At 44.5% G+C, this 27,719-nt stretch overlaps 1 protein-coding gene across 3 annotated transcripts in view; it reads right to left on the reverse strand.

The window, feature by feature from the left end:
• Positions 1–1,137: 1,137 nt before the first annotated feature.
• The window catches only part of WDR7 (WD repeat domain 7), a 418,087-nt gene continuing 391,505 nt past the window's right edge, over positions 1,138–27,719 (reverse strand). For all 3 annotated transcript variants that reach the window (XM_069746037.1, XM_069746038.1, XM_069746036.1), the window contains 2 exons: positions 19,565–19,669; positions 1,138–4,325 (listed from right to left, as the gene is read on the reverse strand). In XM_069746037.1, coding sequence (XP_069602138.1) covers positions 4,122–4,325; positions 19,565–19,669 — 309 coding nt within the window. In that variant the 3' untranslated portion in view covers positions 1,138–4,121. The remainder of the gene's footprint in view (positions 4,326–19,564; positions 19,670–27,719) is intronic.

Consider the following 27,719-nt stretch of genomic DNA (forward strand, 5'->3'; position numbering starts at 1 on the left):
AGATTTCCAATATGTCTTATGTTGTCCGGCTGTGATTTTTTTATTAGGTGTCTGGAAAAAATTTTTTTTGGCAATGCTACTCATTTAGCAGGGGAATGGCTTAGTAAAGCATAGGTGTGGCTTAGTAAAGCATGGGTGTGGCTTATTATAGCATGGGTGTGGCTTAGCTATGCATGGGTGTGGCTTAGTTAAGCATGGATGTGTTCTTAGAGGAAATAGATGTGGCATAAAACGTGAGTAAAGATGCACTAAAAGTTATCACCTAGCATGAGCCACTGTGCTAGCCTAAATCACTAGTACAAGGGGATTTAAAGGAACACATTGGGTAAAAAGGATTCCCCGTGTTATGCTTAGTGTAGAGACTGAGTGTGTGGAGCATGACACCAAGCAGAGAATTCATGTGTCATGCTCCGCCTCTTTACATCGATTATATGGCTCTTTTATTCAGTTCTGTTTTAGGTACCTGATTTTTTGGGGGTTTGATATTCTTCTTAGAAGGGACTGAGATGAAACAAAAGAAAATAACTTGGTTTCTCAATTAATTCAAATATTGAACCCACCGAATGTAACAAAAGGCAAAATATCTCTAAACCCAGGAACAAAGTCTTACAGCAAAATACCCTCTACAAAAAAAAACAACAAAAAAAAACACTCTAATGGATCCTTACCTCCTTTCCATGGGGCCGGCTCCGTGATACTTCTTGAGCTGTAAGAACCTGAATACAGGAATATGACTGACTCCTCTAAGGTATGGAGGACTCGAACTCACATCTTTGCATGTGTGACAGCACAACGGAGGCCATTATGTCGTGAATTATTGACCCAAAGGTAGTTATGTAGGGACAGAAATGTGTAAGTTCAAAGAGAAAAACTTTATAGGAAAGGAAGTCCCTCATTAGTTGAAAAACCTACTTTACACAAATATGTGAACCTTAATTCTGTTTCCTGATTGGGTCGGAGGAGCAGGGGGTGGAAACATCTCCTTAGCCAATCAGAAGTTTTTACTGGGCTTAAAATGCGGATTTGCTGAAAAGACTCCACCTCCTACAGCTCCGCCCATTTGACTTGAGTCTGACTTTACAAACCACCATGACTTTGGGACGTGCAATACATGATAAATGTAACAAACATAATATGTACAGTTGAACACAGTCATACTTTAATCGGGATCACACCATCTTAAATAAATCATAGCGCTAAGTACAAAGCTAAATACCTGCATCACATGGCAAATAAAATACACAGATAGAGAACCAAGACGACGTACAATACAGGAAGAAAGGTCAGAAAGGAAACGATGCCTCCTCAATACAATGTTGCTAAATGTAAACAATTTGGTCATACAAAAACCGCGCAGCGTCGTAGGGAATGTGACGTAAATGATTGGCGTAAGATATCCAAGTGTAACAGGGGAGTATGTCGCGCTAGTGTAGGAACACCCTCAAACACCATTTATTCCCAGATATTATCTACATATGTCAGGTGACTTTACAGACACGCATCTTTCAAGTGCTATACTCCAGTCACATCCGGAGCAGCATTCAAAAAACAAATCACTGGATTTTTAAGGTGGCATGAAATAAAAACCTACATCATCTACATATGTGTATGGTGAGGTCCCAACTTTACACTAAAACGGCAAAATGATGGCGAAAGGAAGGATGGGGCAATTGGATTTCAACATGCCCAATCGTTTAGTTTTCAGAGGAGATCCTCCAAACACATCTGGAGCAACATTCGAAAAAAATTTCTGATTTTTATTTATTTTTTAGTGGGGCATATTCATTAGTTAAGTGGCGGAAAATCTGCCGATATCATGAGGACAAGCTGATCATTAACTTGTATGGAGAAGGATTGGGCAGTTGTATTTCAATTTGCCCAATTATTTTTTCTATAAGCTTTAGACAGAGTTGTCTGGCAGAAGCTTATTCTTCTTACCCCAAGGAGAACACATATATGGCTGCGCGACCCCATTGTAATCCATGTGTATTGGGGAGTTTGGAAGAACACTTTTCAGGATGAAAAGGATGAGGTGGATGGCAATCTTTAGTGCTGAGCTAAGATATGCAGCTGCTTCAGGGTCTGCTCAATTTTACATTTACTTTGGGTTTTGCAGTCTACACCAGGTTCTGTATGTAACTTTCATCTTTGTTCCTGGGAATGAGTCTTTATGTAACAACTGGCAGAATTCTAAACGCAGCCCTAGCAGAATTCTGAGAGTGACTCTGGCAGGAATCTAAACGCAGCCCTGGGAGAATTCTGAACGCAGCCCTGGCAGAATTCTGAACGTAGCCCTGGCAGAATTGTGACCGTAGCTCTGGCAGAATTCTGAACGTAGCCCTGGCAGAATTCTGAACGTAGCCCTGGCAGAATTCTGAACGTAGCCCTGGAAGAATTCTGAACGTAGCCCTGGCAGAATTGTGACCGTAGCTCTGGCAGAATTCTGAACGTAGCCCTGGCAGAATTGTGACCGTAGCTCTGGCAGAATTGTGAATGTAGCCCTGGCAGAATTCTGAACGCAGCTTTGGCAGTATTCTGAATGCAGCCATGGCAGAATTCTGAACGTAGCCCTGGCAGAATTCTGAACGTAGCCCTGGCAGAATTCTGAACGTAGCCCTGGCAGAATTCTGAACGTAGCCCTGGCAGAATTCTGAACGTAGCCCTGGCAGAATTGTGACCGTAGCTCTGGCAGAATTCTGAATGTAGCCCTGGCAGAATTGTGACCGTAGCTCTGGCAGAATTCTGAGCGTAGCCCTGGCAGAATTCTGAACGCAGCTTTGGCAGTATTCTGAACGCAGCCCTGGCAGAATTCTGAACGTAGCCCTGGCAGAATTCTGAACGTAGCCCTGGCAGAATTCTGAACACAGCCCTGGCAGAATTCTAAACGTAGCCCTGGCAGAATTCTAAACATAGCCCTGGCAGAATTGTGACCGTAGCCCTGGCAGAATTGTGACCGTAGCTCTGGCAGAATTCTGAACGTAGCCCTGGCAGAATTCTGAACGTAGCCCTGGCAGAATTCTGAACGTAGCCCTGGCAGAATTCTGAACGTAGCCCTGGCAGAATTCTGAACGTAGCCCTGGCAGAATTCCGAACGCAGCCCTGGCAGAATTCTGAACATAGCCCTGGCAGAATTCTGAACGCAGCTCTAGCAGAATTCTGAACGTAGCCCTTGCAGAATTCTGATTGTAGCCCTGGCAGAATTCCGAACGCAGCCCTGGCAGAATTCCGAACGCAGCCCTCGCAGAATTCTGAACGCAGCCCTGGCAGAATTCTGAACGCAGCCCTGGCAGAATTCTGAACGTAGCCCTGGCAGAATTCTGAACGCAGCTCTAGCAAAATTCTGAACACAGCCCTGGAAGAATTCTGAGCGCGACTCTGGCAGGATTCTAAATGCAGCTCTGGCAGAATTCCGAATGCAGCCCTGGCAGAATTCTGAATGCAGCTCTGGCAGAATTCTGAACGTAGCCCAGGCAGAATTCTGAACGTAGCCCAAGCAGAATTCTGAACGCAGCTCTGGTAGAATTCTGAACGTAGCCCTGGGAGAATTCTGAACACGACTCTGGCAGAATTTCCTAACGCAGCCCTGGCAGAATTCTGAACGCAGCCCTGGCAGAATTCTGAACGCAGCCCTGGCAGAATTCTGAACGCAGCCCTGGCAGAATTCTGAACGCAGCTCAAGCAGAATTCCGACTGCAACTCTGGCAGAATTCTGAACATAGCCCTGGCAGAATTCTGAACGCATCTCTGGCAGAATTCTGAACGTAGCCCTGGCAGAATTCTGAATGCAGCTCTGGATGTGTCAGGAGTGGAAGACATGATATCCCTCAATGTTATAAAGTGACTCGCCACTATACACAGACTATATCTAGAATATTCAGCTTCATAGTAGAACGTATACTGCGGAAACCTCCTCCACTATTGGGGTTTACAGAGAGGAATGGGGGCTCCCGCACATACTATGTACATGAAAAAACTCCCATTCTCGTTACTGGGGAATCATGCAGCACCAACACAGCAAAGTCTACCCCATGTATGATATGACAACACCAATTTCTGCAGTGATCATGCTATAGACATTTTGGAAAGTGGGGGACAATGGGTGGTCAAAAGCCGCACAATCATTAGACCATGAATCGATGCTCTTTGCCGTCATGCGCCATAAGGATGACATTGCGGTTGGACGTCCAGATGAGCCTTGCCAGTCTCAGGGCGTTGAGTGAACCGGGGGAGGCTGGTTGAACGGGCGGCACCTGGTACGTTTTTATACAGCGCAGCTGAGGTGCGGAGTTCAGCATCCCGATGCTTCCCAGCAAGGACGTGTTCATCTACAAAAGAGAGAATCCAAAAACGTCAGAAAAATGGCACTGCAATATAAAGTACAAAAAGACATTAGTATTTTGGTTGCGCTGTGATGCTATTTTAGTTGAAAGTTTATGGATGCCCATGTGACGAGGGGCGTTCATTAAAGATTTCCCCTGACTCACTTCTATTTACCACAGGACACTGACACTATAGGTTACGTGCCAATTTGCAACTCAGGACTGATATCGGTCCTGAGGTTACCGGTGCTGAAAGGGTTTGAGGTTTGGACCCAGAGAATACAGAGAAGACATCAAGTTCCATTCCGTGAAAGGCCGCAAACCAAAGGGGACATTCGATACGATGAAAGGTTTATGGTGATGATTCCCCATCATATGATGTCGTCAGGAACCCTGGCATCGTCAATACAAATGGGGTCGGACTTTGGTGCAAACACCACCAATTCCAGGGCGACCCCACTCTGCTATTGATGAACCAGCAAGTGGAGGGCAGCATTTTGGAAAATCGCCGTGTAACCATTTGCCACCTAGCCCAAAATGTCAGCATTAGTGTAGGGTCCGTGGAAGAAATCATCCAAGACCATCTTCACATGCATAAGGTGTCTGCTCGCTGGGATCCCCGGCTGCTCACACCTTTCCAGAAGCAGGAACGAGGCGAACGCACTAAGGCTCTATTGACGATGTGCCATGGAAACCAGGAGATTGATCACGCAGGATGAAAGCTGGGTCCATCACTATGATCCTGAGACTAAAGTCCAGTCGATGCAATGGAAGCATCATGACTCACCGCCTCCAAAAAAGGCACGTGCCCAACCCTCGAAAGGCAAGGTCATGCTCACAGTATTTTGGGGGCGAAATGTAGTATTGATGTATTTCCTAGCAAAGGGTACCATGATCACTGGGGCATACTATGTTTCACTGCTGTGGAAATTGCAGAAGGCCAGCAAAACCAAGACATGTGGCATGCTCACCAAAGATGTCCGCCTTCTGCAAGACAATGCCCCAGTTCACAACTCAGATGTTGCCCAAATGGAAGCATGCTCCTGTGGCTTTGAAATTCTAACGCATCCCCCGTATTCACCCGACCTCCCACCATCGGACTTCCACCTCTTTCCAGCAATTGAGTTATTTTTGAAGGGCAGGCATTTTCCAGAAGATGAAACTCTGATTTCCCAAGTCACAACTTGGCTTTTGGAGCAACCTGTCGACTTCTACAAGCGAGGTGTGCACAGCTGCTTAAAGAGATGGGAGACGTGTGTGTCCCTAGATGGCTCCTATGGTGAGAAGGACTAATAACTGTGCCAAGTTTCATTGCTCTCAGTCCACAGGAAGTGGGTCAGGGGAAATGTTTAAAGGGAACCTGTCACCCCCAAAATCGAAGATGAGCTAAGCCCACCGGCATCAGGGGTTTATCTACAACATTCTGTAATGCTGTAGATAAGTCCCTGATGTTACCTGAAAGATGAGAAAAAGAGGTTAGCTTAGGCTACTTTCACACTAGCGTCGTACGACGCACGTCGCAATGCGTCATTTTGCACAAAACCGCATCCTGCAAAGTTGTCTGCAGGATGCGTTTTTTCTCCATAGGCTTGTATTAGCGACGCATTGCCACATGTCGCAACCGTCGTGCGACGATTGTGTCGTGTTGTGGCGGACCGTCGGTACCAAAAAACGTTGCATGTAATGTTTTTTGGTGCGTTGTGTCCGCCATTTCCGACCGCGCATTAGCGGCCGGAACTCCGCCCCCTCCTCCACGGAGCTCACAATGGGGCAGCGGATGCGTTGTAAAACTGCATCCGCAGCCCCCGTTGTGCTGCGCTTTCACAGCATGCGTCGGTGCGTCGTACGACGCTAGTGTGAAAGTAGCCTTATACTCACCTGGGCGGGGGGTCCGATCCGATGGGCGTCGTGGTCTGGTCCGGGGCCTCCCATCTTCTTACGGTGACGTCCTCTTCTTGTCTTCACGTTGCAGCTCCAGCACAGGCGTACTTTGTCTGCCCTGTTGAGGGCAGAGCAAAGTACTGCAGTGCGCAGGCGCTGGGCCTCTCTGACCTTTCCCGAAGCCTGCGCACTGCAGTACTTTGCTCCTCAACAGGGCAGATAAAGTACGCCTGCGCCGTGGCGTGAAGACAAGAAGAGGACGTCATCGTAAGAAGGTGGGAGGCCCCAGAACAGACCGCAACGCCCATCGGACCCGGACCGCCCCTGGGTGAGTATAATCTAACCTCTTTTTCTCATCTTTCAGGATACATCGGGGGCTTATCTACAGCATTACAGAATGCTGTAGATAAGCCCCTGATGCCGGTGGTCTTAGCTCATCTTCGATTTTGGGGGGTGACAGGTTCCCTATAATGAACACCCCTCGTACAGTTGAAAACTTTATAAAATATGAAAAACAACAAAAAACAATAAGTGTCTCTAAAGGTCTTTTATGTAACACATGTAGTAAATGAATATATATTAAAGCCAACTCCAACCCTCCATATCGCTGCCGTATCCATACATTCACCCGAGAGGATACATACTGTACATCATATACAAATCTAGTCTCACATTTACAAATCTCAAAAAACATTTTTTTTCTACTTTTTCTCCCACTTTAGCCCTAACAAAACAAAAATAATAAAATAGAAAATAAAATAGAAAAATTGTATTTAAAAATCAGCTCTATGCATCATACAGCAAACACTAAAAATGAATCTGGCAACACAAGAAATATCAAAATATTTAAATTGGGACCATTAAATCACCACATACGCGACGTCACTAAACGGTGGTTATTATGGGGTTAACTTTATTTTAGTTGAGCCTCATCTATTAAACGGGTGGTCTCATGTTCTATGTTCATGAGAGGCTTCAAGAACCGTGCTCATTGCCTAGATTAGCGGCCACCTCTGATAGACTTCTGCGGTGGCCTATAACCTAGGCAATGAGAAGTCAACTATAGAATATAACTTTTTAACAAGGGGTAAAATAGCTTTTTTATTCAAGCACTCTGCCATTAACTAAAATGGAGGGTGGCTACAAAGAAGGTCTCTCAGGAGGATTAATGGCCACCTTGTAATACTTCTTTTCTCCTGCGGAGGCACTGCAGAGAAATTGAACACAACTGATTGATGGTGTTCCCCTCAGCTTATTGTATGGAGGCCGACTGTGGAGCGCTAATAGATGTAGCAGAGCTGGATTTGTTATTCACCTCCTTGGGGACGCATTATTTCCATTTATTGCCCAGTTAACATCTATATACACGCTCACACAACATCCTTACAAATATACTTGTAGGTTCCGTGACACCATGTTTAACCCCCGCAGTGTCCTCCCGGTACAGCGTGTAGCTAATGTGACTAATGGTTGACCGTGCGGACGCTGAAGAGATGTTATGCTCCAAATTCTGTCGGGGGAAGAATATAAGTCATTTACTATTTTTTTCCGCTCCTGCTCCGTGGCATGATGGTGTCAGTGGGTGTAAATCACAGCATCTCTAGCAGGGAGCGCACAAGCACCGCTGACATTTTCACAATTTAAATCATCTTGAGTAATAGCCCTTTTAAGATGACTAATGTTACTGATTTTCCTACATTAGTAATAGCTCAGAAACGGAGCGGGGGAACGAGGTGGCGCGAGAGGGCAGACCGAGTGGACGGTGAGGCAATTAACGCGTCCTATGCCGCTAATCTCTGGGCTACAGAAGATGGGCCGCAGGCAAGGACCATTACACTTCATTGTGTTTACAGGACTCCATCTATTAGATGTACAGTGGCTTGCAAAATTATTCATCACTCTTGGCTTTTTACCTATTTTTCACATTACAACCTGTGCTTAAATACTTTTGGAATATGATCTGTGTGTGATGCATCAGCTCTAAATAGTCTAAGCTGGTGAAGTGAAATGAGAAAAATATATAGTGTCAAATAACTAAAAATTGCCATATACATATGTATTCACCCCTTTTGCTACACAGGAAGTCCACCTGTGTGCAATCTAAGTGTCCCACTGTCTGCCATTATATTACACACATTTTCTGAAAGGCCACAGAGGCTGCAACACCATTAGGAAAGAGGCTCAACTAACCAAACACCATGAAGGCCAATGAGATCTCCAAACAACACCATGAAGACCCAGGAGATCTCCAAACAGCACCATGAAGCCCCAGGTGATCTCCAAACAACACCATGAAGACCCAGGAGATCTCCAAACACCATGAAGACCAAGGAGATCTCCAAACAACACCATGAAGACCAAGGAGATCTCCAAACAACACCATGAAGACCAAGGAGATCTCCAAACAACACCATGGGGACCAAGGAGATCTCCAAATAACACCATGTAGACCCAGGAGATCTCCAAACAACACCATGAAGACCCATGAGATCTCCAAACAACACCATGAAGACCAAGGAGATCTCCAAACAACACCATGCAGACCAAGGAGATCTCCAAACAACACCATGAAGACCCAGGAGATCTCCAAACAACACCATGAAGACCAAGGAGATCTCAAAACACCATGAAGACCAAGGAGATCTCAAAACACCATGAAGACCAAGGAGATCTCCAAACAACCCCATGTAGACCCAGGAGATCTCCAAACAACACCACGAAGACCAACAAGATCTCCAAACAACACCATGAAGACCAAGGAGATCTCCAAACAATAGCATGAAGACCAAAGAGATCTCCAAACACCACCATGAAGTCGGGGACAAAGTTGTACAAGTCAGGGTTGAGTTATAAAAAAAAAAAAATCCCAATTGCTGATGATCCCCAGAGCACCATCAAATCCATTATTATCAAATGGAAAGAACATGGTACCACAACAAATCTGCCAAGAGAAGGCCACCACCAAAACTCTCAGCCTAGGCAAGGAAGGCATTAATCAGAGAGGCAGCACAGAGACCAAAGGTAACCCCGAAGGAGCTGCGGAGTTCAGAGACTGGAGTACCTGTCCATACGTCCACAATAAGCCATAGTCCACAAAAAAATTGTAAGGCTCGTTTTCAGTTTTCCAAAAGACACGTCAGAGACTACTCAAATGTATTGAGGAAGGTGCTGTGGTCAGATGAGACCAAAATTTTACTTTTTGTCCACCAACGTAAAAGCTATGTCTGGCTCCAAACCAACACAGATCATCACCCCAAGAGACACCATCTCCACAGTGAAACATGGTGGTGGCAGCATCATGATGTTGGGATGTTTCTCGGCAGCAGGGACAACAAAAATGCTCCGAGTGGAGAGGAAGATGGATGGTGCAAAATACAAGGATATTTTTGAGCAAAACCTGTTTCAGTCTGTCAGTGATTTGAGACTTAGACTGAGGTTCACTTTCCAACAAGACAATGAACCAACGCATACTGGTAAAGTAACACTTGAGTGGGTTCAGAGGAAACGTGTAAATGTTTTGGAGTGGCCTAGTCAAAGCCTAGACCTTAATCCCATTGAGAATCTGTGGTCACACTTGAAGATTGCTGTTCACCAGAGGAAACCACCTAACTTGAAGAAGCTGGAGCAGAAATCTCTATAAAGTACTGACTTTTGGAGGATGAATATCTATGCACACGGAAGTTTTTAGTTATTTTGTCCTAATTGTTATTTGTGTCACAATAAAATAGAAAACAAAATAATCACAGTTGTAGACATGTTCTTTACAAGAACTGATGGAAATCCTAAAAAAACACTGTGAAATTCCTGGTTGTAAGGTAGTAAAACAAAAAATTGAAAAGGGGTGAATACTTTCGCAAGCCACTGGACATGGGCAAAAATTGCTGCAAAACCACCTCCATTTCTTACCCTAGAAGGTTTGTTAAAGGGGTTCTCCTCTTTGAAAAATCTCTACTATGAATTCCTTGAATGCAAACAGATCACAAAGTATCCATCTGCTGAGTCCGCCAGTGTTTAGTTTCTCTGCAGTGCCTCCATAGGGCAAACTGAGTATTACACAGTGTCCATTCATATTAATGGGTTTTCTGAGTAATTCAGAAAAAGACAGTTCCTCCAGACCAAGAGATATCCTTTGTAAAAGCTGTCCTCTCAGAGCAACAGATGAAGATCCTGAACAGCAGACCCACTCTATAAACTCAATTTCAGAAAAGAAAATGGGTCCCTAAACTAAACAACCCCTTTATAGAGGACTTGTCACCAGGTTACAAGTGGCCAGTTTGAGTTCTTACTTTATTACCACTGATTCCCTGAGTATTCCTTTATTAAATCCGCCATGTGGTTCCAGAGATCTGGGCCCTTTTATTTAGTGCAATTCTTTACTAAATAGGCGTGACCCATAAGGTAATTATGCAGAGCAGCCAAGACACGCCCCAGAGGATCCTGTGAGCCACGCCTCCATGAAACAAGGCATGCCACAGAGGATCCTGTGAGCCACGCCTCCATGAAACAAGGCACGCCCCAGAGGATCCTGTGAGCCACGCCTCCATGAAACAAGACACGCCCCAGAGGATCCTGTGAGCCACGCCTCCATGAAAAAAGACACGCCCCAGAGGATCCTGTGAGCCACGCCTCCATGAAATAAGACACGCCCCGAGGATCCTGTGAGCCACGCCTCCATGAAACAAGACACGCCCCGAGGATCCTGTGAGCCACGCCTCCATGAAACAAGACATGCCCCCGAGGATCCTGTGAGCCACGCCTCCATGAAAAAAACTGTAAAAATTAGTACTAACTAAAAAGGGCCATATCTCTGGACCAGTTTGGTGGATTTAAAAAAGAGAAGGGAAGGAATACTCAGAGGAGCAGCAGGAATAAAGCAAGAGCAAAAACTGGTCACTTATGATCAGGTAGCAAATCCTTTTTTAAGCGGAAGCAGAACCCACTGTTAAGTATCTAGTATATCTAGTATATAGCTGTTATTTGCAGGGGAAGTTTTGACTGCACATGCCACGAATAAATATTCATGTTATGGATAAATTTTCTTTTTTTTTTTATTCTAATGAGGCCCTAAACTCTATTGATTAATTTTACAATTTTGGGCTTGGATAAGAAGGGATAGAGATGAATCAAAGTTGCATAAATATGTATGCAGTGAGCTCCCCCTAGTGGCGGCTGAAGGCTGTCAGAATTTTAACAATTTGGAACTTTTAGGCTATGTGCAAACGTTCAGGAATGTCTGCAGAATTTTCCTGAACAAAACCGGACTTTTTCTGCAAAAAATCCGCATGCGTTTTTTTTGGGCGGATTTTTTTGCGCTTTTTTTTCCCCCGGAGCTTTCCAATGCAATAATATAGCGGCAAAAACGTGAAAAAAATCTGCAAAATTAATGAATATGCTGCGTTTTTTTTTTTTTACCACAATGCGTTTTTTTTCACGAAAAAAAACGCAGCATGTGCACAAAAATTGCGGAATGCATTCAAAATGATGGCATGCTTATGTATAGGTTTTATTAAAACCTTTTTTTTCCGCGGAAAACGGCCCAAAAAAACGCGAAAGATCCTGAACGTGTGCACATAGCCTTTGGACGCTATGTAGGAAAAGCTGAGAATATGTTCGTCAGAATAGGGTTCAGGAGCTAAAAGAGAATTCTAGCACTGAGGAAGAGAAGCACTGGCTCAGGACATCAGGTCCAGGATTGCTTTTTTTTCCAATACTCAATGTTGGGCTTTATGTGTAAACGTATAAATAAGATGATCTTGTGCCCACTCGCTTTACATCCCAGAAACTGAACCAGCAGTGAATTCCGGGAGATTTCAGCTCGGAGAACTGCAGGATTGTGAATGCAGTCTATTTAATATATGATTTGCCTAAAAATGGGTGCGAGTTAAAGGGATATCACTTTCTTATGGGCGAGATCCGAACTTTGAAACCAACCACTAGTTGTGACAATGAAAAGAGCGCAGTTTCATCAAGGTTTTTCCCAAAGTGACGCTACCAGCTGCGGGTTGGCTCTAGTCCCAAAAATAAAAATGGCGCTGTCAGGACTTCTGGGCACAGCGAGTGACCAGGGCAATGCAGGGAGGGGAAAAAATGTACTGTGGGCTCCATAATATCAAGTTTGGCAGTCAAAGTGATGGCGTATGCATGCGACATGCCATCATTTTAGATGGGAAGGCCCCTTTAATTTATCTAATGGATTTCCAGACCCTTTCCTTTGAGGAGGCAGCAGTATGCCGTCTGGAGTTCCCACTTCCAGTTGCTGTAGTTTCCCTTCGAAGCACATAATGTGCGATCTGCACCCCCGGTGCTCATGGAGGTGATCAGGTAATGCTCTGAGCCGGTGACAGATATAGGATTAGCACTGCGGAGATCACCAGCTGAGCCCGGACTCATCACAGCTCTGACCAGGATTAAAGGTTAACACCGTAAAGTGCAGCTGGGACTGAATGAGAGGAAAAGACCCAACAGAGTCTTATAGGATGGACACCCCCTGTCTACGACCATATACAGTGCCTTATAAAATAATTCATTTATTGGTACTTTATTGGGATTTTATGTGATACTAACACAAACTAGCAAGTAGTTGTGAAATGTAAAGGAAATGACACCTGTCTAATTATTTTAGTAATATAAATCTTAAAATTGTGAGGTGCCTTTGTATTCAGACACCGCTAAATAAAATCCTGGGTGACCAACTGCTTCCAGAAGTCCCATAGGTAATAAATTGAGTCCACCTGTGTGTAATTTATTCTCAGTATGACCACACCTATTCTGTGTGAGAACATTAGGGAACAAACAGCATCATGAAAACAAAGGAACACACCAGACAGGTCAAGGATAAAGTTGTGGAGAAGAGTAAAGCAGGGTTAGGTTAAAAAAAAGCCCAAGCCTGGAGCACTGTTAAGGCCATCATCCAAAACTTAAAGTATGGCAAAACTGCAAACTTACCAAGACACGTCCGTCCACCTAACCTGACATACCAAACAAGGAGAGCACTAATTAGAAAAGCAGACATGAGGCCCATGATCACTCTGGAGGAGCTGCAGAGGTCCACAGCTCAGGGGGGAGAATTTGTCCACAGGACATCTATTAGTCGTTATATTAAACAAATCTGGCCTTTATGGAAGAGTGGCAAGAAGAAAGTTATTTTTGAAAGCAAACCATAAGAAGTCCTGTTTGCAGTTTGCATAAAGCCATATAGGGGACACAGCAAGCTTATGGAAGAAGGTGCTCTTGGTCAGATGAGACCAAAGTAGAACTTTTTGGGCTAAATGCAAACGGTTATATGTGGATGAAAACGAACACTGCACATCCCCCTGAGAACAACATCCCCACCGTTACAAATGGCGGTAGCACCATCATGCTGTGGGGAGGCTTTTCTTCAGCAGGGGCAGGGAAGCTGGTCAGAGTTAATGGGAAGATAGATGGTGGTAATACAGTTCAATCCTGGAGGAAAACCTGTTAGAGGCTCCAAAAGACTGTGAGACTGGAGAGTAGGTTCACCTTCCAGCAGGACAACGACCTTAAACATCTTGCTACAGCTACAATGGATGGTTTTCCCCTATTCATGTGCGTGAAAGCCACAATCACAGTCCAGACCTAAATCCCATTGACAATCTGTAGCAAACCTTGAAAATTGCTGTTCACAGATATCTCCATCCAATCTCACTGATGTCCCCTTCACTCACCCTGGTGACTTTTGTACTGGAAAAAACGGTACTGGAGAGACCTGTGGTCTTGTGTACGTATGTGACACCTGTGTGTACGTATGAAACATCCGGGTGTCCGTATGCCGTCAGTGTGACAAGTATAAATGAAATGCTGCATAGAAATTAAAGCGGTTTATGTATTAAATATGTTTAAAGAGATCGTGATGAGGAACATGATAGATAGATAGATAGAAATATGTCAGTGTGTTTCTTCAGTGATTTGCTTGCATATTTCTCTGTAATTGTATTTGTTGTTTAAATGAATAATAAAAAATGGAGTGGGGCCTCCCTTAATTTTCACAACCAGCTGGGAAAAAAGCCAACGGCTGAAGTTAATATTCTGGGAAGGGGCCAATAGCCATAAAGGTTCCCAGGCTCATCTCCCGGCTGTTTGCTTAGCCATTACTGGTTATTATACAGGGAACCCCCCAAACTAACCAGCAAAGGCAGTGGGCTGATATTAATCCATTAATGCCCATGTCCCATGATGATCCGGATGGTTTGGTGAATGGTCACATCCATGATACGACCGCTGAATACAGAGGTAACTTTAATGAAGTCACAGCACGTGACACGCAGCCGCATTCTCACGCTCAGCTCAGTGGGTTTTGGCTGGCATGGTGAGTAGTGGCATCACTGGTGAGACCCCCTCAACAAACTATCCGGATCGTCATTGGACACAGACATTAATGGGTTATCGGCAGAAGGGTGTGTATAGCTTTGCTTTTTTAATTTTTGGTGAATGAATGCGTAAAAAAGGGTTGAGGAGTTTTTATTTCAATGAAGGGACTTTACTCTGTCCATGTCTTTATTAAATTGGACTATGGGGTTATTACTGGGCGCATCTTATAGAAGCCTCTTCATTCCTAACCCCTGGGCTTGATGTCAGAGGACATAAAACAGCTGACATCAACCCCACCACTATTGCTCCACTTGCCACTGAACCAGGGCGAACAATGGCTCTGGGAGGGGGCCAATATCCATGGCCCCCTCCTTGGCTGTTAATATCAGCCCGCAGCTGTCTGTTCAGCCTTTTCTGGTTAGTCATTTTTTGGGGGTGTCCCCTCTATTATTACTAGATCTCGCTGATCGCAGGGAGACCAGACGACAATGGTGAGACTTGTAGCTAGGGTTGTTCCCAGGCAGCAGGTGCTGAATACAAGTCTCATTAGCGTCGCTTGGTATCACTGATCGAAGGGAGACTAGGCGACAGCACCATGCGCCTGGTAACAGCGATAACTGTACTGCTTTTCCCAAACGCCTGAGCTTTTTATTCCATCAGTGTGCACGTTTGCGATACGCATGACATCCGTGGTGAGTGAAAAAAAGGGACGTGTCTGCAGATTTCTCACATGGACGAAAACTTCTGTGAAAAACCGAACATGAACCCATCACCACTGAATACAATGGGTGTGTGTGTCCCTATTTGTGGTCCTTAAAAAGTGGACCATAAATGGACATAAACAACGGACGTGTGAAAGAGTAATGAGGGAGAGCAAGTGTACAAAGAAGAAGGGGCAAAAATGTCACCTCTAGATATGGAAAGCTGATAGGTGGTCCTACAAAGTATTGACTCAGGGGACTGAATCCAAATGCACCTTTAGGCTATGTGCACACGTCCAGGATTTTTTGCGTTTTTTTTGGCCGTTTTCTGCAAAACGCTTAAAAAACGCATACATAAGCATCCCATCATTTTTAATGCATTCTGCAGTTTTTGTGCACATGATGTGTTTTTTTCCGCGAAAAAAACGCATCGCGGTAAAAAAACGCAGCATGTTCATTAATTTTGCGGACTTTTTGCGTTTTTTCTGCCTATTAATGCATTGGGAAGCTTCGGAAAAAATGCACAAAAAACGCGCAAAAAACGCATGCGTATTTCCTGCAGAAAAAGTCCGGTTTTGTTCAGGAAAATTCTGCAGAAAATCCTGACGTTAGCACATAGCCTTACAGATTTATATTTTTTAAAATATTTAGAAAACCTAATGTATTTCATTTACACTTCACAAATATTTGCTACTTTGTGTTGATATCACATAAAACACATAACAAAACATTCAAGATTGTGGGTGAAAAAAATGTGGAAAAGTTCACAGAGCGTGAATACTTTTTCAAGGCACTGTAGCCAAAGACACAGGAATTCTGCAGGATGGATACACGATCTAACTCAGGATCAGTAATGTAATGTATGTACACAGTGACTGCACCAGCAGAATAGTGAGTGCAGCTCTGGGGTATAATACAGGATGTAACCCAGGATCAGTACAGGATCAGTAATGTAATGTATGTACACAGTGACTGCACCAGCAGAATAGTGAGTGCAGCTCTGGGGTATAATACAGGATGTAACTCAGGATCAGTAATGTAATGTATGTGCACAGTGACTGCACCAGCAGAATAGTGAGTGCAGCTCTGGGGTATAATACAGGATGTAACTCAGGATCAGTAATGTAATGTATGTACACAGTGACTGCACCAGCAGAATACTGAGCACAGCTCTGGAGTATAATACAGGATGTAACTCAGCATCAGTAATGTAATGTATGTACACAGTGACTGCACCAGCAGAATACTGAGCACAGCTCTGGAGTATAATACAGGATGTAACTCAGCATCAGTAATGTAATGTATGTACACAGTGACTGCACCAGCAGAATAGTGAGTGCAGCTCTGGAGTATAATACAGGATGTAACTCAGGATCAGTAATGTAATGTATGTACATAGTGACTGCACCAGCAGAATAGTGAGTGCAGCTCTGGGGTATAATACAGGATGTAACTCAGGATCAGTAATGTAATGTATGTACACAGTGACTGCACCAGCAGAATAGTGAGTGCAGCTCTGGAGTATAATACAGGATGTAACTCAGGATCAGTAATGTAATGTATGTACATAGTGACTGCACCAGCAGAATAGTGAGTGCAGCTCTGGGGTATAATACAGGATGTAACTCAGGATCAGTAATGTAATGTATGTACACAGTGACTGCACCAGCAGAATAGTGAGTGCAGCTCTGGGGTATAATACAGGATGTAACTCAGGATCAGTACAGGATCAGTAATGTAATGTATGTACACAGTGACTGCACCAGCAGAATAGTGAGTGCAGCTCTGGAGCATAATACAGGATGTAACTCAGGATCAGTACAGGATCAGTAATGTAATGTATGTACACAGTGACTGCACCAGCAGAATAGTGAGTGCAGCTCTGGAGCATAATACAGGATGTAACTCAGGATCAGTACAGGATCAGTAATGTAATGTATGTACACAGTGACTGCACCAGCAGAATAGTGAGTGCAGCTCTGGAGCATAATACAGGATGTAACTCAGGATCAGTACAGGATCAGTAATGTAATGTATGTACACAGTGACTGCACCAGCAGAATAGTGAGTGCAGCTCTGGAGCATAATACAGGATGTAACTCAGGATCAGTACAGGATCAGTAATGTAATGTATGTACACAGTGACTGCACCAGCAGAATAGTGAGTGCAGCTCTGGAGTATAATACAGGAGGTAACTCAGGATCAGTAATGTAATGTATGTACACAGTGACTGCACCAGCAGAATAGTGAGTGCAGCTCTGGGGTATAATACAGGATGTAACTCAGGATCAGTAATGTAATATATGTACACAGTGACTGCACCAGCAGAATAGTGAGTGCAGCTCTGGAGTATAATACAGGATGTAGCTCAGGATCAGTAATGTAATGTATGTACACAGTGACTGCACCAGCAGAATAGTGAGTGCAGCTCTGGAGTATAATACAGGATGTGACTCAGGATCAGTAATGTAATGTATGTACACAGTGACTGCACCAGCAGAATAGTGAGTGCAGCTCTGGAGTATAATACAGGATGTAGCTCAGGATCAGTAATGTAATGTATGTACACAGTGACTGCACCAGCAGAATAGTGAGTGCAGCTCTGGGGTATAATACAGGATGTAACTCAGGATCAGTAATGTAATGTATGTACACAGTGACTGCACCAGCAGAATAGTGAGTGCAGCTCTGGAGTATAATACAGGATACACATCATTATGAATTACTTTTGTTTTAGTAATACAAAGTTCTGGAAAGTTTCAAGTGATTCCAAGAATGAGATACAACAAAGTAGGATGATTATTGACACCGCGAACCACGTGGACATCTCTGAGGAGCCATTCTCTGCCGCCTCTTCTGGTGACACGGTGATTATGATCAATCAGATATGAGGACTGTCCGCCAGTGATTAGATAAAGGTAGTAAACATTGCGGTAATCCTTAATTACTCGGCTGTAAAACCGGAGCGCGCTAAATCATTACACTCCAGTGAGGAAACCGGAGATGAGCGGAACCCCGCGATCAATACACACAATCTGCTGCTCACATTAATTAGCTAAATATGTTTATTATGGTGTGAGGGGCGCAGGTAACCGCAGAGCGGGGGTAACACTAAGAGGACACGCGGTATAATGAGGGTGACACGTGGACACCAGATAGAACCATTAGGACGTGTTCACACCTCAGATGCTGATTAGCCCCATGCTCTTTCAATAGAGAGAATTCTCTGCTTTTCCGTACAGAAATTTTCTTTCTGTTGCCTGAAGAGTTGAGAGAAAAGATTCACAGGACCCTGGTTTAGGGACCCCCTTCCCCCGCTGCTCTGGCACCATAGGGGGTCTTTTTAAAAATCTCGTTATGTGTACACAGCTCCTGCGCAGACCCATGGGTAGCCTTGACCCTGCAGTTATGCCTTCCCTCCTCTTACTAAATACAACAGAACCAGCAGCAGATGAAAAAGAGACAATGTCTGCAGGATCTGACTACACGAGGACTGTGTGTAGTCTGTAACCATGGCGGCACATAGGTCAGCAAAGGAACTGCATACACAAAACGGTAGAGGATTTTTAATGAGGACTTTTTGCCATGAGCGAATAGGGTTATTCCCATATCATAAAGAGATGGCGTTTCCCTATGATGAGCCATCACTTTCCCATTGTGTCTCCATTAAAGGGTGTGTACACTTCTGCAACCATGTTTCATTGCTTTAATGCACCTAAAATAAGAAATTAAATCACTCCGCAAAGGGGCTTGATTATAAAAATGTCACTTGGTGTACACAGCTCATCTGCAGCCCCATGAGTCTTCTAACCCTGTGTTTCTCCTCTGTCCATCCTCACTAGGCGCACACAGTAAACCATGAGTGACTCTAGGATCAGACTACACGGGGGTTTGTTTGTAGTCTGTAACCAAGGAGACACATAGATCTGCACAGGAGCTGTGGACACAAAACGGTATGCCTGTACATCCTTGGAAAGTTATAAAGTGACAGCATATTGCGAAGATTCAGAGGTAGAAGCCGCTAACGTGACGGCAGTAGCGAGCTGCGACAGGATAGCACAGAGCGCCTCCGCAATATGCTCATTCACTGTGAATGGCGGTGGCTCCTACATCTGGGCGCCATCACTTTTTCAGGGTTTTGACCACCGAGACCCCCAACGACTGAACATGAGGCATGATCCCTATCATTTTTAGAATTGTTGGGGTCGTGGGGGTCTGGATGAGGCAGGAAATAAGGGGATGAGAACACTGCGTGGCAGTGGTCACCATCCTCAGGGTATGCTGGGAATTGTAGTGCATTTCTATACAAGACCCCAATTGTGAAAGTTCATTACCTGCCAGAAGGAGATGTGGCTGTCTTTGTTGGAGTAGGTAGCGAGATATCGCCCATCGGGGGCAAACGAAACCGCCGTGATTGGTCCTTTGTGGCCGTGAATATTCTGCAAAACAAGAGGAAGAAAAAAAGAAAAAAACCAATGAAACTTCTAAGACGCCTGATGTAGAAAGGTGCGGAGGAGGCGGCATGTGTTTGTACGCGGAGGTAAACATTGCCGTGTCCCGGAGGCTCCTCGCCTCCTTCCTTGTTCTGCATGAAATATTAATATAATGAAGGGAGGCGGCGGAGGCGTGCTGCGCTGCTGCTGCGCTACAACTTTCTGCCTTTGATTTGTAGTGTAAATACGTCCAGCTGCGCTGCCCTCAGATCGCACCATTGTCCAAGGGCTCCTTAATCCGGGAGGCTCTTGATGTGTAATGATTGGCGCTGCCTCCGCGCCGGCGTCGGACACGGCTGCACCAAACGGCAGAACTTATCGGCAGGCTTTGATAAAACTTTGCCACACCACATTCCATCTGTTCGAGGGATAATCAGCTCATCAGACCCTCGCGGCCCCGGCACAAAGACCTCCCGCTAATGTCTCCTGATGGCAGCCGGCTTCCAGGACAGTGCGCCGAGATGTAGCAGAGCTCAATGTGTCCCTTAACTCTGTGGGGCCAACACTGCTTGAGCAGTGACATGGGAGGTTTTCCCGCAGTCCTATGTAAACCTCCAGGTAAAAGATTGTGACATCACGAATAGTGAGCCAAATGACATACTCAACTCTGCTACATCTGTATAGTGCTCATTACGGTGGCCATTGTCTCCTTCTTGTACTAAAGACCGGGAAAATTTACATACTCAGCTCTGCTACATTGGTATAGCTACTGTCTGCCACTATTAGGATCTATGATCTAGTGGACAAATGACATACTCCGCTCTGCTACATCTATGTAACGCTTACTTATTGAGCTGCTGTCTCCTCCTATCATTGCACTGCGGACTATGGGTCTAAGCTGAGATGTAGCAGGGTCTAGTCTGTCACTTCGCCGTTTGCAGGCTGTGTTACTAGCATAACAAGTGGGGACTTATAGCAAAGTGGGTTTCTGTGCAGTCCTATGTAAACCTACAGACAACTGTCTCTGACATCACATGTACACACACATAAACTCAACTCAGCTACATCTGTGTAGTGCTTGAGCTACTACCTCCTCCTATTAGTGTGACTAGGGTTACAACCAACACAATCAGCACTGCTACATCTGTATTGTGTTTCTCCTATGAAAGTGCTATAGACCAGGGATAACGCAGAGATGTACAGTGTCCAGATCGTCACTGTGCCAAATGACATGCTCTGCTCCGCTGCATATAAATAGGGCTTTGTACTTAAGCTATTGTCTCCAAATACTCAGGGATGTAGCAGAGCTCAATTTGTAATTTCACTTTATTCGAGTTTTATTGCTTGCACAGAATGTGGTGACTTCCTAAATTATAATGGTGGTGGTGGTGGTGGTGGTGGTGGTGGTGGTGGTGGTGGGGGGGGGGTTCTCAGCAGTCCTATGTAAACCTCGTAGATAAAGCACTGCACTGTAATATTGAATGAACTGTATGAAATGACATACTCAGCTCTGTTCTATCTGCAGAGTGTTTTTTCATCTCCTGACAACAGCTTTAATACAGGAGTCGGTAACTATGTGAAATTGTGACATAAACGTATGCGTCTGTGTTGGTTGTGCAGTGTGTGCGGATGTGCTCAATCAGTTATCAATAGGTTCGCATAGGACTGCAGAGGAAGCTACTCCATTATAAGGCCAAATTCACACATTGAGGATTTGATTACAAAAATTGCATGAAAAATGGCTGCTATTCATCATTGTAAAGGAAACCTGAGAGCACATACAGCCGGAGCACGAGCAGCAGAAGACAGGAAGAGAGAGGAAGATAGAGAGATAGATAATCTAATATATAATTGCCTAGAATACTACTTCCTGCAATTTGTGCCAACTTCCTGTCCGGAGCTAATGTCCGGAGCTAATGTCCGGAGCTAATGTCCGGAGCTAATGTCCGGAGCTAATGTCCGGAGCTAATGTCCGGAGCTAATGTGCGGAGATAATGTCCGGAGCTAATGTGCGGAGATAATGTCCGGAGCTAATGTCCGGAGCTAATGTCCGGAGCTAATGTCCGGAGATAATGTGCGGAGATAATGTGCGGAGATAATGTCTGGAGCTAATGTCCGGAGCTAATGTCCGGAGCTAATGTCCGGAGATAATGTCCGGAGCTAATGTGCGGAGATAATGTCCGGAGCTATTGTCCGGAGCTAATGTCCGGAGATAATGTCCGGAGCTAATGTGCGGAGATAATGTCCGGAGCTAATGTCCGGAGCTAATGTCCGGAGATAATGTCCGGAGCTAATGTCCGGAGCTAATGTCCGGAGATAATGTCCGGAGCTAATGTCCGGAGCTAATGTGCGGAGATAATGTCCGGAGATAATGTCCGGAGCTAATGTCCGGAGCTAATGTCCGGAGCTAATGTCCGGAGCTAATGTGCGGAGATAATGTGCGGAGATAATGTCTGGAGCTAATGTCCGGAGATAATGTCCGGAGCTAATGTCCGGAGATAAGTGACGTCAACAGTGTCCAGTGTCTGATTGGTTGCCGCCTGCTGCGAGCGACCAATCAGAAACGTGCCGTACTGTGACACACTTCGCCCGCCATTTTGGTGTGATTTTTGAATTTTTACCTCACAGCAAGTTTCTACTGCGTGGAGGCGGGCCCAGTGACGTTGCGCTTCAAGCTCCTGCCGAATTTCGTCAAAAAAATGATAATACCATTTACCAAAACTATATATATTTAGTTGTGAAGTGGTTCAGTGACATTTTCACACCAATTTTGAACTTTTGTTTGGTGTTTTCTCCATATACTGCCTATTATTCACTGACTGTTATACTGAGAGACTGCCGTTTATTAACCTCTTCTTTGCCACATTGGGTATATTGCTCTATTATTTGCCACATAAGGACATTGTCCATTATTGCCCAGCAATTTCTCTGCAATATAAACTGCCTATTTATTAATATCTGCATTCCTGCAAAGAACTATTGCCTATTATTAACTGGCTATTTTCCTACTACCTGACACTGCCTCTTATTAACCTGTTGTTTGCCACCACCACGCTTAAAGCTGTTTAGCTTAGCCAACATGAGCTCTAATAGTAAGGATACTAATGACACAGAGCCCAAAGCTGCTGATGGCGCACGTAAGATTAGGTCTGATAGAAAGTATACTAATAATGCAGAGCAAAAAGACGCCGCTGCCGCACGTAAGCGCAAACAGCGTGCTAACAAGAGTACAGAGGATAGATGCAAGCGCATGGACACTGTTAAGTATACTAATGACACAGAGTCCAAAGCTTATGATGGCGCACGTAAGATCAGGTCTGATATAAAGTATGGTAATGATGCAGAGCGAAAAGCCGCCGATGCCGCACGTAAGCGCAAACAGCGTGCTAAGTCTGATGTCTTTCATCCCTCCCCTCATAAGCATGTTCATGGATCCTGTGTAACTGTACCTTAAATAACAAGAATTGTCAAGAGCTGGTGAGTGCAGCCATTTTTTGTTCTTTCTTACTATTATTTATTAATTGTATTATTCTTACATTTGAATAAATAAAGTATATATGGATTCTAGACTCCCGATTCTTTAGAATCGGGCTGCCATCTAGTAGATATATAAATAGATAGATAATATAGATAATAGATAGACAATTGATAGATAATAGATAGATAATAGAGAGATAGATAGAAAGATAGATAGATAGTAGATGATAAATAATAGATGATAGATAGTAGATGATAAATAGATAAATAATTGATGATCTAATATATAATTGCCTAGAATACTACTTCCTGCAATTTGTGCCAACTTCCGTGGCTTTGTCCGGAGCTAATGTCCGGAGCTAATGTCCGGAGCTAATGTCCGGAGCTAATGTCCGGAGCTAATGTTCGGAGCTAATGTCCGGAGATAATGTGCGGAGCTAATGTCCGGAGCTAATGTCCGGAGCTAATGTCCGGAGCTAATGTCCGGAGCTAATGTCCGGAGCTAATGTTCGGAGCTAATGTCCGGAGCTAATGTCCGGAGCTAATGTCCGGAGCTAATGTCCGGAGCTAATGTCCGGAGCTAATGTCCGGAGCTAATGTTCGGAGCTAATGTCCGGAGATAATGTCCGGAGATAATGTCCGGAGCTAATGTCCGGAGCTAATGTCCGGAGCTAATGTCCGGAGATAATGTCCGGAGCTAATGTCCGGAGGTAATGTCCGGAGATAAGTGACGTCAACAGTGTCCAGTGTCTGATTGGTTGCCGCCTGCTGCGAGCGACCAATCAGAAACGTGACGTACTGTGACACACTCCGCCCGCCATTTTGGTGTGATTTTTGAATTTTTACCTCACAGCAAGTTTCTACTGCGTGGAGGCGGGCCCAGTGATGTTGCTCTTCAAGCTCCTGCCGAATTTCGTCAAAAAAATGATAATACCATTTACCAAAACTATATATATTTAGTTGTGAAGTGGTTCAGTGACATTTTCACACCAATTTTGAACTTTTATTTGGTGTTTTCTCCATATACTGCCTCCCCTCATAAGCATGTTCATGGATCCTGTGTAACTGTACCTTAAATAACAAGAATTGTCAAGAGCTGGTAAGTGCAGCCATTTTTTGTTCTTTCTTACTATTATTTATTAATTGTATTATTCTTACATTTGAATAAATAAAGTATATATGGATTCTAGACTCCCGATTCTTTAGAATCGGGCTGCCATCTAGTAGATATATAAATAGATAATAGATGGATAATAGATACATAAATACATAGATAATATAGATAATAGATATATAGATAGATGATAGATAATAGACGATAGATAGATGATAGATATATAATGATAGATAGATGTACAGTGACATGTAAAAGTTTGGGCACCCCTGGTCAAAATTACTGTTATTGTGAACAGGTAAGCAAGTTGTAGATTAAATGAACTCTAAGAGACCCAAAGTTAAAGATCACACGTTTCCTTTGTATTTTAGGCAAAAAAAAAAAGTCCTTCAATTCGTGTTTGAGGGATTTTCATCCATTCTACCTTGGTCAATTCTTTCAGTTCTGTGAGATTCCCGAGTCTTGCATTCTCTGCTATTTTGAGGGCTAGCCACAGATTCTCAATGATGTTCAGATCAGGGGACTGTGAGGGCCATTGTAAAGCCTTCAGCTTGCACCTTTTGAGGTCGTCTAATGTGGATTTTGAAGTGTGTTTAGGATCATTATCCAGCTCGTTTTATGTCTGCATCAAGAATTTGCTGAAATTTCATTTAATCCATTCTTCTCACTTCCCGCGAAATGTTCCCCGTTTCATTGGCTGCAACACAACCCCAGAATCATGATTGATCCACCACCATGCTTAATGGTTGGAAAGATGTTCTTTTCCCGAAATTCTGTCCCCTTTTTTCTCCACACATACCTTTGATCATTGTGACCAAAGTGTTCTATTTTACCCTCATCGGTCCACAGGACTTGATTCCAAAACTCATCAGGCTTGTTTAGATATTCTTTTGCATACTTCTGATGCTGAATTTTATGGTGAGGACACAGGAGAGGTTTTCTTCTGATGACTCTTCCATGAAGGCTATATTTGTGCAGGTGTCTCTTTCAGAAAGTCTTTTGCAGTGAAGCAGCTCTCACTAAAATTTTGCTTTGTCTTCCAGACTTCATCTTGACCTCCACTGTTCCTGGTAACTGTCATTTCTTAATAAAATTTCGGACCGAGGAAAGAGCAACTTGAAAACATTTTGCTATCTTCTTATAGCCTTTGCCTGCTTTGTGGCCTCCACCATTTTCATTATAAGAGTGTTAGGCAGCTGCTTAGAAGAACCCATGGCTGCTGATTTTTGGCACAAGGTTAGAGGAGGCTGGGTTTTCATAATGCTGGGAAATCTGCATCAGCTGGTTTTTCCTAACGATGGTAGTGAACAAGCCATAACCCTAACGGGTTAATTAATGTCTGAAACCTTGGTCAAATTTATCTGAGCACACAAATCTCCAAGGGTGCCCAAACTTTTGCATCAGCCCATTTTCTTTTTACAATAGATTTTTTTTTTTGCTTAAAATACAAAGGAAATGTGTCATCTTTAACTTAAGCCCTTTTAGATAATTTAATGCTTCAACTTGCTTACAATAACGGTAATTTTGACTAGAGGTGCCCAAACCTTTACATTCCACTGTAGATACATAGATAGATATAAAATAGCTATTCTCACAGCTGTCCCTAATGAATGGAGTAAAAGACCCTCTGTAGAAAGGTGATAAATGCTGCTTATGGGATAATCCCTTTAAAGGAAATCTGTTAGATATGTAATCTGACAGCAGCATGATGCAGGGATAGAGACCCTGATTCCAGCGATATATCACTTGCTGTGTGCAGCAGGTGTAATATAAACACAGTTTTCTCTGCTGTAAATTTAGCAGTTCTCGGAATGCTGAGCTGTGTGTAACCCCGCCCACCCCACTGATTGGCTGCTCTCTGTGTACAATGTGTATTGACAGTAAGCTGCTAATCAGTGTTGGGGGCGTGGCAGGACTAGGAGGCACGAGACCCCTAGTCCAGTAGTGATAATCTGCTGATAAAACACTGATTTTATTGAAACAGTAAATAGCAGCCTAGTAAGTGACATATCACTGGAATCAGGTTCTCATCCCCTACATCATGCAGCGCTCAGATTACATAACAAAAAGTTGCGAACAGATTCTGTATAATGGGAAATGCAGTTCGACTGCACTTACAATCATGCATTACACAGAAAGTCACAATCCGCAGCACGCAGGAGGAACTGAAATGCGCTGGGGCTATTCCGTGCGGAGAGCAGCTCCGTCCTCACCTAACAGGAGTTCACATTGTATATAATCTCAGATTCTCGGATTTCCCCCCTCTATCTGTGGGTTAAGCGTCTGGTGTAATTTCCCCCTCTGTAGCTTTCCACCGTGGGGGGGGGATCATGTGATTTCTCAGCCCGCGCTTCCAATAAGAGCTCAAAGTGACCTTGACGAGCGGCGTGTAGAAATACATTTGTGGGTGACGGGCCGCCTGTCAGTCACTATCTGCCTCTCATTTGTTACGAGGCCGCCCCGCTGTGATTCCCTCATTACAATTTGCTTTAACTTCCTGGGCAAATGACAAGCGCAGGATGAAGCCGCTTCTTACGGACTGGAGGTAATCTACACAAAAACAAGTGACAGCTGCAGCCAGTCGCGGCCCCGGCGTCATTAACCCCTCACACGCCTCCTCCGGGGCGACCTGATACAATGGCTAGACCTCTATATACCGTATATATCCAGACGATACATTGTAACGGCAGACGTCCCATTACTCAGCGCGGCGCCATCTTCAGTCTCGTCTCAGCAAAAAGAAAAGTGAAAATCTGCCCCTCTGCTGGGATAATGAACACTTATAGGGATATACACGTATGCTATTGTAATGGTGGCTGCAGGACCTCAGGTTGGCGACTGCTGCGATTAGGCTGTGTGCGCAGAAGAAGTTTTTAGTGACACTTCTGATCAGGGGAGTAACGACCACGGTCTCAAAGGTTGTGACTGCAACAGGATCCGTGAGGGTGGGGGCCCGCCGACGCCAGCACAATCTTCAGCTGGATGAGCATCCTCGGATGCACATTCAGATGAAATGTATTGCAGCGCAGAGACCCGTCGGGTCCGTGCACGATAATATACGCTGTCGGCCAATCAGAGACTAGCAGCTGATGTCTGGGTGCACGAGACTGAGGGCTATGAGACTATGCGTGTGGGTGGAGAATATACGTGTGGGTGGAGAATATGCGGGTGTCTGTCTGCAGGTGCCTGTCGGGAGATGTGACTGCTCTACCCGGCCTCCGGTGATACACTGACAGGAGGTGATCCCTACCATAGTGTATCACTGCGCTGGAGTACATCAGCTGATCAGCTCCGGTTCTCACTTGTGGCACCGCTGCGTGAGAAAATTCTCTTGCAGAGGTGCCGAAAGTGAGAGAACTCCGGTGAACTCTCAGTGATACACTGCGGGAGGGATTACCTCCGGTCAGTGTATCACCGGAGGCTGGGTAGAGTAGTCACATCTCCTGATGTGGCTATTCTACACGT

Source organism: Ranitomeya imitator, chromosome 1, assembly GCF_032444005.1.
Source record: "Ranitomeya imitator isolate aRanImi1 chromosome 1, aRanImi1.pri, whole genome shotgun sequence".
In the NCBI taxonomy this organism is placed as follows: domain Eukaryota; kingdom Metazoa; phylum Chordata; class Amphibia; order Anura; family Dendrobatidae; genus Ranitomeya; species Ranitomeya imitator.